We start from the raw sequence: 15,110 nt of genomic DNA, 5'->3' as shown, positions 1-15,110 counted from the left end.
ATGGTCAATACGTCATATTAATGATTCAAGTGACAATAGTTTTTATTACGTTGACGTATTAACAAAAAGACGCTTCGTTTCTGAATACTGGGAATTTGAATTATCCATAATCAATCTATTTTTTCTCGCTGGAAAAACTCGTTACGCGCTTCCCCCGCGTGATTGTGGGGGGGGATATGTGGGACTCCCCGTGGCCTGGACGCCATGTGTGCCCAGGAACACCGGAATACCCAATAAAAAACCATCGGTACCCTCTCCGTCTTTTCGATTGTACTACGAATCCAACTTCCGACAGCTTTGTCTTATTAAAACATTTTAATAAAAAAATCGAATTTATTATTATTTTTTGTACTGTTTGGCGCATTTCCTATTAATAGTGATGTTAATTTATTTTTCTATAAGATTTAATTTTTATTTCGTTTTTATATTTGTATACTAGAGCAGACATTAATATTTTTCGTACTATGAATTTCAAGTCAATAGACAGCACGCAGAAATAAATTTCTATCAATTATTTAGTTAAATAAGAACTGTATAAAGATCGTCAAAGCCTAGATATACAATAAATTAATACCGATTCAACATTTAAATTCAAATGAAAGACTACGAGAATTTTTCATCATCGTATTGAAAGAGTTATCGGTCGATTATTTAAATCAAACCAACTTACATTTTTAAACTTAAATATAGGTACATAAATGTATAAATTACCCACAAACGTGCTTTAATACAACGCTGTCCTTATATCTGTATTATGAATATCACCTAAGATAACAATATGCTCATTCGCGATGCGCACATGTAACCTTGGTAGTTTTCAGCATATTTCGGCATTTATCGCATTCGAGAGCTCTTTTAGGCGCGACCGGATGTCCAGCCGACGGGTTACGTAGTTACGATCGGTAGGCAAGTTTAGAGATACGTAAGTAATATGGCTAGCATGTAGTGTGTGCGTTATTTCAAACGACCTTGATCCCCACGCAGCGCGCGCAGCGCTGCGCGTGTATAGTAAGGCTAATTCCATACAGTTGTGGCTAGTGCTGCCTTTATTAGCTTTAGAATTTACTGCGTAGCTGGCAAGTAACGAAATCGCTTGACGTGCTTAAAGTTTAGTAAAACCTTTTTTGTTGCTTTCCTGAACTATGTTTGTATTAGTGCGGAGATATTTAAATCAATAATTAAATCACAATAATGAGATAAACAGAATGATTTTCATACCCAGGTTGGTTTAAAAATGCTAGCGAATATTAATTAAACAAATAATTATTATTGAAATCGGTATAAAAATAAGTTAAAGCACGTATGTATATGTTAGATTATAAATCAAATATTGTTAATCGGCTAGAGTTTATTCTAAGATATGGATTAAATATTATTTGTAGAGTAACCTTATACTTCAGCTATTTATTTTCTTTTTTTTTCTAAAAATATTTTTATACACAAAGATCGTAGTTGTGTGATAGAACTAGTGATGACAATTGTTATCTTTAATCGATTATCATGTTTAAGAAATTATCGATCATAAGTAGTCCCATTCAGAACACTCTTAGATAGGAAATTTTCTTAAGAGAGAAGTAAGAACAATTAATAAAAGATAAACACATGATAAATTTGATATTCAATAAAACTTCGAAAAGCATTTTTAACTTTGTATAGTACTTATATTTCTAGACTGAAGATTAACGGAGAAAATCATAGTAACAAATATGAAATCAGCTTTACAATTATTAGTATAGCCACATGCGAACTGCAATGATCTATGTAGATTTAGGGCAAGATCACAAACTTCTCTATTCCAAAGCAGATTATGTACGATACAAAATAATCCAATAAATATACAAACTAATTTTGTAACAGATTCCGTCACATATATTAAGTCACATCACTAATGATCATACGCATTCAATAATTTATCCACACATATTTTATTAATAATAAAAAAATAAATAAGTTGTCTTAATATAAAAACACGGATATAAAATTACATAAGAGTTGCGCAGGCGCTGCCTTACAGCTAAGTATATATAGTATGCATTTTGTGATGTTATGTCCTCATCCTTAAACACGCCGTGCACGCCAGCTCCTCTATTGTGCGACGAAGGTCAAACACAACTAAATAACTAGCCATTCATTTACCTACTTCTTTGAGGGACATAGGTTTTCATGACATGCCCATTACCTATATTTTGAAAATCGATCTATGAATTTTATAAGTGCAAATTAAATTGTATTGCGTTATTGAATTTTTCGATACTTCTGCGTATGATTTACCGTTTCGGCGCAAGAAGATAAAGAAAGACTTTTTGGTAAGAACGTTTTTCGATATCATAAATCTTACAAGCAATCATTGAAATAAAATCATTCATTAGTATAAATTAAATTTCGAAATAGATTTTATTTTTAAACTCATTTTAAAAATAGAATGTCATTGAGAATAAATAAATGAATTTAAAATGTTACCTTATCACTATTGCTAATAACACCTTGAATCTTATATGTATATGATACATAGAAAAACCAAGAGGATATAAGATCATATTAAATAAAAACTTTTTTAGGATTTTCCTAATTGTGTAAAGATAAAGAGACATAATATATATATAGTAGTAGTTGTAAGTATATTTAAAAGTAAATACAATATTTATTTTTATAATTATTTCTCGTTGGCAAGCACGTCTTATTTGCCTATACATTAATGGATACGAGTATACACGTAACAATTTTAAAGATGAAATAAAAACGTATAGTTAAAATCTAAATACGCGAGTTTTAAATTGCTTGTCTTTATTTCTGCCTAACGAAAATTGAAATTCTTGTTATATTCAACGATGAATTTGATTTAAATCGACGCCGCGAATATTGATACCTATGTAACGTATCGAGATACCTATAGGTACAGAACATTATCGCTCGATAACAAATGATAGGTTTTAAAAGCACAAGGTGATTTCCCAATACAAGGTCGCGTTGAATGCTTAGCAGGAAATGCGATGATTTACTCGAGTCCTTTTTGCATATTCAACTATATACCTACGAATTAATTTTAATCATTATACTTTGAAAAATTAAATACCTCAACGAATAAATTTAATAATACCTGTCTAACCTTAAAGACTTCCTTAAATTTTTTTGTAACACTAAATTTAGTCTCTAGCCCAATTAGTGCTTAGATAAAAATTAATATTAAGGTTATAGATAGTGCTAAGGCCGGCTAGTTGCTACAAAATTTAAAAATAGAACGTTCCGCGTCCGCGGCCTTTCTGAAACGATCGTGATGAGAGGTGTGGGGGGGAGCGCAGACGGGATGACATCACACCGAGTTGCAGTGCGGTGCGACAGCCAGCTCTTGCGCAATCGCACGCCCTTGATCTTGACTGCGTCGCGCCCGCACGCGTATGCGCACACTACATTTAAATACACTCACGACTATATTTATCTTCCCGCATGGAGGTGCGAAACGGTATTCAAAGAACTATAATATTAACGTCAAGTACATGAGTCTGTCTATGTTTTTATAGCAAAATTATCAATTTTGACAGATGAAGACTAAAAATAAATTATCTATATTTATGACATACTCTACGAATAGATACTAAAAACCTATTGTTAGTTAGTATATAAAATACCTACGCCGAATTATTTAAAGTGACAGTTCAAAGTCAAAAAAGACAATGGTCTACTAAACAGTTTTTTTTTATTTAACATTTGCTTTATTCTTAAAATTATGTGCATTTTAATTAATCAATCAATGGATACTAAGGGGCATGATCTTTAGAGTTCAATTGTAATCTGTCGAAAATAAGTAGTTCAATGATTTTGAGTCATGTCAATTCTATTTAAGTAAATATAAAACGAAAAAAATGTAATAATAATAATAATAAAATTTCAGTAGCTCTTAACACAAATTTGTCACTGGCCATAGATTAAAATTAATTGAAAATGATAAGCACAAGGTTGAGGTTCTATAGCATTGTTAATAGTAAATTTCTTATGCGTAGACCGCATGAATCAGGTCAGATATTCGCATGCGAGCTGGCATATTATTAATCAGTCGTAACTCGTGCAGGAAATAGGCCTGTGCTGATAAGAATTGAATACACGCGGTTAAATTTATAGCGATACTGCTCCATTCGAGGCAAAGACTAATGCGTTCTTAATTTATGCTCGATCAGGTGTTTTTTTTTAATTATGCACATAATTTGCACTTTTTCTTCACGGTTTCATTGAGTTCAGCTAATAAAACGTGTGTCGTATAATTTTCTTGTATATTTTCATCTTCGTAAACCATAATTTATTTTATCTCAATAGGATTACAACAAATTAAAATATCATTTACGTATTATGTCATCAACTTCATCGAGTCCGTTATTTTAACAAATTTTTTACAACTGTGTACATACAACGCGAAATAAAAAGTGCCATTCGGTTATTTAAAGTAGTGATTACCTTGTAGATATTAATATTTATTGTTTAAACCAGCGTCATTGGTCTATCACAACATAGAAAATGTATTAAAAGATATCGACTATATGCAATATCAGTCCATATGGATATCAAATCAAAATAAACTTTATTCAAGTAGGCCTTTACAAGTACTTTTGAATCGTTATTTAACAATGCATCTTCACCGATGATTTCGGGTTCAAACCCAGGCAAGCACCACTATATATATATGTTTAATTTGTGTTTATAATTCATCTCGTGCTCGTCGGTGAAGGAAAACATCGTGAGGAAACCTGCATGTGTCTAATTGCATTGAAATTCTGCCACATGTGCATTCCACCAACCCACATTGGAACAGCGTGGTGGAATATGTTCCAAGCCCTTAATGGGAGAGGAGGCCATTAGCCCAGCAGTGGGAAATTTACAGGCTGTTATTTTACTACTTTACTTTATTGTACCGCTACTTATTCATTTGTTATAGAACATATGTACTACCGCATCTTTAAAATCAAAAATCAAAATCAAAATAAACTTTATTCAAGTAGGCTTTTATAAGCACTTTTGAATCGTCATTTTACAATTAAGTGAAGCTACCACCGGTTCGGAAAGTAGATTCTACCGAGAAAAACCGGCAAGAAACTCAGTAGTTACTCTTTTTTAACATTTAAAAAATACAACGTCATATTAATTAAATACAATTATTTCAATTAATGTATCCTGCTTGGAAGTCAACAGGTATTATTGTATTATTAAGTATCTAGGATACGTGAATTTTGACAAAATATGCGGTTTCAACCTGGCCGAATGCCGGTGAGTTTTATAATATTGTGCTCTGCTGTGGAAAAGATATATTCAGGCAATCTAATGAATTTGTCACATGTGTATTCTGTAACTCACATTAACAATGCCGTGGTAGTATTGAATTATCTTCTTAAGAAGAGAGGATGCCTCAGATGTGAGGAACTCACTGCTATATACTTGTGCATTTCAGTTTCGATGTAATACGTAACGAAATGAGGATAGAGATACTGCAAACTTGTTTTAGTAATAAAAATGTCTATGACATATGTATGTCTTCTCAATGAAAACTTATTATTTACACCAAAGCTAGACCCAACACTCACTTCAAATTGTACCCCAGAACGGAAAAAAAATATTGTTTAAATGTTGTGCTTACATTTTAGAAAATTACTACAAAACATCAGTCATTAGTCAAAGAAAAACTCTGTAAAAAAAATTTGAGGATAAAAACATATGTAGTTCGATACAAAAACATGTTCTTTGTGAATGTAATTATTGAAGATTACGTCTGAGTTAATTATACATTGTAACAAGGCCTCACATAGGGGAAAAGTTTCGATATCACTTCGTAGTAAAAAACAAAGTCAGTCTGTGAGCAAGAGATACACTCAAAACCTTTTTTTATGGTATAGGTTGGCGGACGAGCATATAGGCTGATGGTAAGTGGTCACCATCACCCACAGACAATGAAGTTGTAAGAAATATTAAGTATTCCTTACATCGTCAATGTGCCACCAACCTTGGGAACTAAGATGTTATGTCCCTTGTGCCTGTACTGGCTCACTCACCCTTCAAACCGGAACACAACAATACCGAGTACTGTTATTTGGCGGTAGAATAACTGATGACTGAGTGACTCACCCAGTACCCAGACGGGCTTGCACAAAACCCTACCACCAAGTATGCTATATTGATCGAATTTCCTTATTTCGTTCCCCGATATTGGTCAGGGGGATAATAATGAGGAAGGTTTATAATTTCATGCATCAGGGTTTTTTAAAAATTGACTAAAATATGACGAAATCTGTTGAAAATGATGGCGACGGGAAGCTTCCATTGGAAGAGTTATAATGTTACGTATATTACGATATAAACCTCTTTATTTTACATTATACATATAGTTATGTAATCTATAATATAAGTCAGAGAATAAGCCCATAATACAACAATAAATTCAATATTAATTATTAATAAAAAGTTTTCCATAAAAATGACATATAATAATAATGTGTGTAATTACACGATTTTATTACGCAATATTGTAATCATTTAATGACAACGGTAATATTAAAACTAAAGTGTTTTAGATCGCAAATTGCGTAGGACGTATGACCGTTGATCGATCCAGCTTACGAGTAGTATGAACTGTAAGCATTGGTAACTTGGGATATTAACATTAAGATCCTTTAAAAATACATATACCTACATTTTGAAGAAAATGGAGTTGAACCAAATAATTTCGATAGATACTATACTAGATAATGATAAATTTTGAAATTCTTGATATTTAAAAATAATCCTCAATATACAGCACGTTAAATAATTGTAATTTGTTACGAACGAAAAACTCTAGCGTAAATAAAGATCTTGTAGGCATTTTGTTTAATTACGCACGAGATTTTTCAAACAATAATATTGTACAATTTCGAACAAGTTTCTATTAACGTTTTTTTTGCTTATGACGTCCATTGTTGACGTCACATTAGGCTTGGAATAGAGACTTCAGAAATGGCATCAAGTTTTTCTTAGAATTCACAACAAGCAAGATGTCAAGAGTCGAGATGGCCCAGTGGTGCATCTTAACCGATGATTGCGGGTTCAAACCCAGGCAAGCACCGCTGATTCATGTGCTTAATTTGTCTTTATAATTCATCTCGTGCTCAGCGGTGAAGGAAAACATCGTGAGGAAACCTGCATGTGACAAATTTCATAGAAATTCTGCCACATGTGTATTCCACCAACAGGTGGAATATGTTCCAAACATTCTCCTCAAAGGGAGAGGAGGCCTTTAGCCCAGCAGTGGGAATTTACAGGCTGTTGTTGTTAAGATATCACGTCACATTTAACATTAAAATGGATAAATAGTCTCAATATAACAATGTTCTCTACATCTACGAATTAAGAATAGAAAAGTACAAATATCTGTAGCGGATAAGGCCTATTATATAGCTATTTGCGGTATATTCCATGAGGCCGACGTCACGTTCGCTTCCTACGCCTGCCATTTCTTCTATATTTCCGTTCCAAGAACTAACTGAATCATTTGCTTGTATACTTTTTAAAGATCTTTTCAAAACCGATTACAACTGAAATTCGTATATTATCGAATACATTTCAATTTTAAATATTCATCTTAATTTAATGCATCTAGATGAAATCTGTAATATGCTTCTAGTCACATTTAAACAGTAGTAATTAATGCTTTTTAATAAAAAACACGAGATATGTTAATAATTGAATCGGAAACATCCTATATGTTTTATTTTATCATTGCCGTGTAATGCTGTATGTATTTGGCAAATCCCCAAACCTACCAATTACCTGCTAACTGTTAGATATCATTCTTGCGTTGATTGCTACTCACACACACAACTACGCATGTTATAAGTTTTTCTTTTTTTTTTAACCTCTTGTGTCATGCGTTTTCATTATGATACACCATAACATGATAATTCTCTTCCATTTTTGGAATGTTTATTGTTATAAAAGTGCGTAAATATTTCATATTTATTTATCTGTTCCTATTATTAAAATCGTTCGCTGAGAAACTTCTAACCTTTTGTAAACTGGGTTAGACCATTACGTAGACTTTGGTAACAGTTATCACTTGTTCATTAGCCAAATCCGATTAAATATTCAGTTGAATATTATTTTATTTATGCAATTGTTTCTTTCTAAGATTTTTTTTTAATTTAGCGTGGTGATAAAGTAGATCTACATCCGCAATTTTGGTAGGATTTCCGAACGATTTTATAATAATATTAAATTTCGAGTCTCGTAACTAATGATAAAATATAATAATTTATTTCGGTTAAATTCATTGATCAATGGGCTTCTTAATTTAAAATGCGGTCGAAGAGAATGGGTTCCTGACAAGTCCCTGGTCGAGTGTACGATGTAACTTTAAAGCCCAGAGACGGTCAATATTTGCTAATGTGTATAGTCACTTACGATTACCCCTTAATACTTTTAAAATTAGAATATAATATTAATTGTTACATAATTCAGTTTTTTTTTTAATAATATTCAAATTAATATATTTATTTGACAGCGGCGGGAGCTAGCTCAGACATGGGAAGTGAGCACTATTGCCTGAGGTGGAACAATCATCAGAGCAACTTGCTCGGCGTTTTCAGCCAACTGCTACACGACGAAAGCTTGGTGGACGTAACGCTCGCCTGTTCCGAAGGTGCCTCCATCCGGGCTCATAAGGTAGGTATTTAAAAAAGTAACTACTCAATGAAAATCCTACAGTGATGGATATATAAACGTTTTCATTAAAAACTATTTTTTATTTTTTCGATGTATTTCTTAGAACAATTTTCAGGATTGAAATTTTCTCAAGTTACTTCAAAAATGCAGTATAGACGATTTATTATGGTTTCAGTAACGGAAATAATAATTATATCACTATAAAAATATACAAAGGCATTTTTGTGATCTTGCAACATTATTTTGTTTTTAAAATATTTTTAAATGCGTCATCTTTGATATACGGTATACCGCATTATTTAACATCACATATAATATAATTAATGGAAGGTATGAATGCCAAAAAGATTTCCGATTGAAAATTATGTCGCTTATTGGCAAATATTACATGTCAATGAGTAGCGTAGGTGAATACGTCAACCCCCTATCTATAATAAATCTTATTAGTACTTGTATAGAAAAATCTGGCGCCAAGGAGGCCAGGTGACCAGGTTCTCTACTTATCTAGCTAGCTTTGGTGCATAGTTTTAGGTCATAGAAATATTTTTGTAACTGTTGAAAACATATTTTATCACCAAAACGTCGGAAACAAGACATATACAAAATAATATATAAAAGAGAATAGAACTTAGAAGGCATTCCTAACTATTTTCATACATTTTCTTTATATGATAAAATGTCTGTATATTATGAGCTAAAACCCTTAGAATAATTAGTATATGGACTTGATACTTTTGAAGGGTTTGACTTGATTTGTGAGTCACACTTGCAGGCTAACGTGGAAAAACCAATCAGATATTGACCAATGCTTATTGTCACGTTAGTTTGTTGAACAATTAATAAATTCAATTTCAAATTCAAAGCGACAAATGAGTTAAATTATTTTTTAATAGGGAATATCATGTTACATAAAAAAATATTAAATTCAATAAGTTACAAAATTGATTTGTGCATTATTCTTCTTTTCAGGTAGTACTATCAGCGTGCTCATCTTACTTCCGTTCGCTATTTGTGGACCATCCTTCGCGTCATCCAATCGTGATCCTCAAGGACGTGGGTTTGGAGGAGCTCCGAACGCTCGTAGACTTCATGTACAAGGGCGAGGTTAACGTCCAATATTGCCAACTGCCTGCTCTCCTTAAAACTGCTGAGAGCCTACAGGTGAATTACTTGATTAAATTATTTTGAAATAATTAGTATTGTCTATGAATATTGTACTTTTATTGAAATAAAACTTTGTGACATAAAGGGGTATAAAAAATAATGTATGTAATAAATATTCTTATTAATTTCAAGGTCAAAGGACTAGCTGAAATGACTACGCTTAGCGCAGCCGGCATTGACACGAGGAACGTTCCGGAACCGATGGAGGAGTGCCAACAACAAGATATTAGGGAATGTACAGAATCGCATGAGAGGTTAGATGAGCGAGATATACGCGACAAAGAAGAACGGAGGGAAGTAAAAGAAAGCCGTGAAATCCGTGAAAGGGATTGCAAAGATATAAGAGATGGTCATAGAGAATCTCGAGAAACAAGAGATTTAGGTGGGCATAGAGAAAGAGACAGAGAACGCGAAAGAGAACCACGGGACTTGATACGGGAAACTCGAGATTCACGAGACCCACGGGATCATAGAGAATCTAGAGATCACAGAGAATTACGAGATGTTAAAGATAATAGAGAGCCTAGAGACCTTCGCGAAATAAGGGATGCAAGAGATCTTCGTGATGCTCGCGATCAACGGGAAGCCGTTGAAGCTTCTCCACCAAGAATATCACCCTTACTTTCTGTGAGACGGTTTAGGCCTGAAACGTCAATTGAAACTCCTACATTAACGCATCCACCTATACCAAAAGACGAGCCGCCCGACGAACCAATGCGACCATCATCACCTGAAGACGACTCTGTTTCAATTAGGTCCAATGGTGCGAATGAGAACGTGGGTATGTCTCTATCGTGTCTAATGATAATACACAATAAAGATATAATTTTGTTACTAATGCAGTTCGTTTTCTATAAAGTATATTTAAATTATATCGCCACGTATAAAATGATAATGAAACAAACGTAATTATATTAGGTTAGCAACAAAAATTGTACCAGGATAATTTTCTAATTTACAGTAATTATACGATCGCTAGTGTGTCATGTTACGTAATCTTTGTTGTTTATCGTGATTGCAATCAAGTTATGTTTTTTTCTAAATTATACAAATCATTAAAAACAACTTATTATTATTTATTTATTATAACGGCGGGGGTTTTATTTAAAATTAACTTGACTCATACTAATGTAGGTATATGTCGCAGCCAACTAGTTTAATCAGTCATTTAAATGACAGGTTAGTCATTTTACTAATCGGTGACCTGAACGACTCTGTTTAAAATAAAAATAATTTTGTTGGTTAGTTTTGAATATAATTGATTGGTGTATAAAAAAAATCATACATTATATTTTCAACAATATTTTTAGGGCGTCATAGTTTATTTTGAAATGACTTTAACATTATATTTAACCTATTCTATGAATGGAAAATGAATTAGTTAATTTTATTTAGATTGCCGCAGATTGAACAGTGCTGCTTAGTGCTTAGTATAAAAGCTAGGCTATTTATTCAATGGATAATTAAGTTAGTTCTCTACAATTTAATACATAATCGTTGTATGACCATAAAAAATATTGGTTAAATTGTCATTACACTTTTACTTATACGTTAAGTATAAGTAGCAAGCAATTATTTTTTTGCGATTAATCTGTCTTTTCTATATTTACAAGCACAAAAAAAATTGATATTTTTGTGATGTTTTAACCCATTTTTAGAGATAAATAAATAAGACATCATAAACATAACTTATGTTACAAAGTGTGAACCATAAGGCTGTATGATGTTAAGCTGTTGTCTTAGAAAAAGAAGATTATTATAACAAATACATGTCAATTTCATGTTCATTTTTAGTTGATGTCAATTGTCATTTATTATAATATTTGTTTACATATATTTATGGAAAAATATCCTATTAAAATGTATTTTGTGTTTCTCTATCAAGAGAAGTGTAAAGAAGACAGTATGACTATTCCTAAAATGAGTTTTATAAAAAATATCGAACAAATAATTAAATTATTACTGATGTAGGTATCTCTATAAGATTTTAATTCGCTAAAAAAATTAAAATAATTAATAAAATTAATTTAGTCAGTTGTAAATCGTTATAATTTCATTAAAACCTTGTTATTGGCTTATACCTCAGAATGTAATGCTAGAATAGATAATATAAAAAAATCACCTGCATTATTTTAAATACAGTGTAAAATGTATCCTAGAGAGAAATAAAGTTGAGTCATTTCAAATTACAGGCATAAATATGATAATAAACAGTCATGGTGGCTTGGGGCCGCGCTACTCTCCCGTTGAACAAAGGCTCAGTGTGCTGAACACATTACCGCATCCCGGATTGCCTCATCCCTCACACAGTTCATTGTCGAGTCCAAGAAATGAACCTATAGCAGGCCCATCCGGGTTGCCTCCTGTTCAACAAGTACCTTTGGTAATATTCATTAAATTTGTATATATTGGGCGAGATACAAAGCCATGCTTATTTTATTCTTTATGCATATATTTAATTTGTATTTCAATAATATAATGAGATCTGGATCTTAAATGATCCTTTAAACTTGAAAATAAAATAAATAATTTTGATTAACATAAAAATTATAACTAAAATCCTTTATCAACTCAATACTGTTATCATTCCAAAAATTATATATATTTTTTTATAGTTAAATAATTTTTATATACTTGAAGATGGTATTTTGTTCATGTCTGATAGATTTTTATTATAGTTTCTTGAAATTTTATTAAATTAAAAATCACATTTTTTATGTTATTGAGATATAAATAATTTACAGATAATCTTTTTTGTTTTTAATATATAAAGGCAGACAAAAAATGGGTTTTGCTTTATGTCAAAATTGGCACTGTAGAAAATGTTAATCATTCCTAATAGTAAATTGTTCACATTATTCAGATAGTTACACTGACTCACAAAAATAAACTGTATAACACAGTATATAATGATATAGTTTTACTATATACCGGTTTTGATTAAACTAGTAGAATATAAATGATGAGTGATTTGTAATCTGGATAGACTTGCACAATGTCGCTACACTAAGTATGTTATTCGAGTGTGGGATCAGTATATATAGAAAAATGACTGTTTTGTACTGCGCTAATTGTGTTTCTCTCAATATTTTATTCTATGTTCTGACACCTTTTATGGTTATAGGAGTATATAACAATAAGCTTGTCATGTCAATATTCTAAAAGTTGATGAATTTGCAAAGCATATCTATTTAATAATATTATATATTAAAATCTACGAATAAGAGAGACATCCCTTATTATAAGGTTTAAAATTTTATCTTCAATAGTTTATCTCAATTTAACAGAGTGTTTTTTTTTTATTTCTTACGTTGTTAATTTAAAACAATTTCAGTCTTTGAAAAAAGAAGCTGATTGGGATAGGAGTAATGAAGAGAAGAGTGTGGAGTCAGCACCGGAGTACCGGATGCAGCATGAATCTGTATGTATAAATATATTTTTCTTGTATTCTATACATTATGTGGTTGTGGTAGATTTGTATAATATATTTTTTCAAAATTCACTTTAGGTAGTTGCTTATTAAGTGTATATTATTAGCTTTTTCTTTTAATTTGGTTACCAATGTGGTATTATTATTTTGTCCATAAACAAATATATATACTTATCCAATAACTGTTAATCTGAATTGAAAAAATACTTATATCTAAAAAGTTTTCGATTTTGAATGTCAAATGTGAAATATACTTTGCTTAATTTTTGCCCAATGTCAATGTTTAAACTGTAATTATTTTATAAAACCTCATTTTAAGTAAATGTCATGCATGTCGTTTCTTTTGCACATTATTGCATGTTATTTTATTTTATATATATCATACTTATTTATTTTACATAAATCAAATTATACCAAGTGGTGAGCCATAGTATTCGCTTCTGAAGCTTAACATTAAGTATTAATTTTCCTTAATTTATTGTATGCTTTGTTTTCTGATTCATGTAATATCATTGACTATGCTGTCCCATTAGATAAAATACTTCACATTCCTAAAACCTTAATTAAAAATACATATAAAATGCCCATTATAACCTCTTTTTTTAAATATTATAACACTTGATTGGAAGCAAAGTGTGAAAGTTCTGAAATATTCAAACTAATTTCAATTTAGAATATTCCTTGCTTTCTACTACTTCATATAGTAATATATATTTATATTTGCATTTCGCTGTCTCAAAAATATAGTATAACCCATATATATGTCACAGAATTCCCACTTTTAGCAAAGTTTATGAATAAGTGTCTATAAGTACGCCAACCTTCGGCATTAAAAGAGTACTAGTTGATCATCATTGTTGTCAGTTGGCGATTATTGTGGAAGTTGATTTGTATTTAATTGCATGCTTATTGATGTGCTGCGCTATTTTAACAACGAGTACTATGCCTTGCTGTCAAGAAGTTGACCTTCATTTTGTTGGCCATCATTTTTTTACATACATTCATTTTGTTTCATATATTTTGGGCAGTTTTATTTTAAATTTTGGCCATATTATTGCATACGATATATGTACGAATCTTAGATTCAGTACGCGCGCGCGTTGCTATGCTATACAACAAGGCATTACGCGTAGCCGGCTCCCGGGTTCACTCCTGCACATTTTTTGGGCAAAAATGAGCGTCAACTTCTTACTTAGATAGTGAAACTAAAGATATACAGAGATTGCATCTCAATTTAGAAAGTAGTGGTAGAGATTTTGCACACATTTTGGTCCTTGCTAAGAACGAACAAGAGAAAAAGAAGTTGATGTTCTTTTTGTGGTTGCAGGAGTACGAAGGGTCCGGTAGGGGGAGAATTGATGAAGGGGAGAGGGCGTACCCTTGCATACATTGCGGAGCGGCGTTCCCACATCAGAGCAAACTAACAAGGCATATATTGACGACACACACTCTCGACACTTTGAAGTATCGCGACGCTTTAATGGGCAGGCCCATGGGATTACCAATGATCGGGCAGTTTAGCGAACCGACTTACATGAGTATGCCGACGGAAGAGTCGCCCCTAGATTTAGATATCGGTCCCGTTGAGCCTGGGAATGTCGTTTTGTGCAAATTTTGCGGCAAGAGTTTTCCTGACGTGTCATCTTTAATAGCGCATTTACCAGTGCACACCGGAGATCGACCTTTTAAGTGTGAATTTTGTGGAAAGGCGTTTAAATTGAGGCATCATATGAAGGACCATTGTAGAGTGCATACAGGTAGGCGCAATATTCTTTAAAACATCTGTTGGTACTTTGCTTCAAACTATTGTTGATTTCATTTGATTTTTTTAATTTGAATT

The 15,110-nt window shown here is 32.1% G+C and overlaps 1 protein-coding gene across 3 annotated transcripts in view; it reads left to right on the top strand.

Moving 5' to 3' along the window:
• Nucleotides 1-15,110, top strand: part of LOC124532285 (protein tramtrack, beta isoform-like) — a 58,211-nt gene that overhangs the window by 30,091 nt on the left and 13,010 nt on the right. For 2 of the 3 annotated variants that reach the window (XM_047107108.1, XM_047107107.1), the window contains exons 2-6: nucleotides 8,516-8,676; nucleotides 9,646-9,837; nucleotides 9,973-10,621; nucleotides 12,033-12,223; nucleotides 13,175-13,261. In XM_047107108.1, coding sequence (XP_046963064.1) covers nucleotides 8,536-8,676; nucleotides 9,646-9,837; nucleotides 9,973-10,621; nucleotides 12,033-12,223; nucleotides 13,175-13,261 — 1,260 coding nt within the window. In that variant the 5' untranslated portion in view covers nucleotides 8,516-8,535. Of the gene's footprint in view, nucleotides 1-8,515; nucleotides 8,677-9,645; nucleotides 9,838-9,972; nucleotides 10,622-12,032; nucleotides 12,224-13,174; nucleotides 13,262-14,597; nucleotides 15,028-15,110 lie in introns of all 3 variants that reach the window. The other variant, XM_047107109.1, reaches the window with a different exon arrangement.

This window comes from Vanessa cardui, chromosome 9 (genome assembly GCF_905220365.1).
Source record: "Vanessa cardui chromosome 9, ilVanCard2.1, whole genome shotgun sequence".
NCBI classification, from domain to species: Eukaryota; Metazoa; Arthropoda; class Insecta; order Lepidoptera; family Nymphalidae; genus Vanessa; species Vanessa cardui.
Note: the sequence above shows the minus strand (reverse complement) of the source record. Positions and strands in the feature narration are given on the sequence as shown.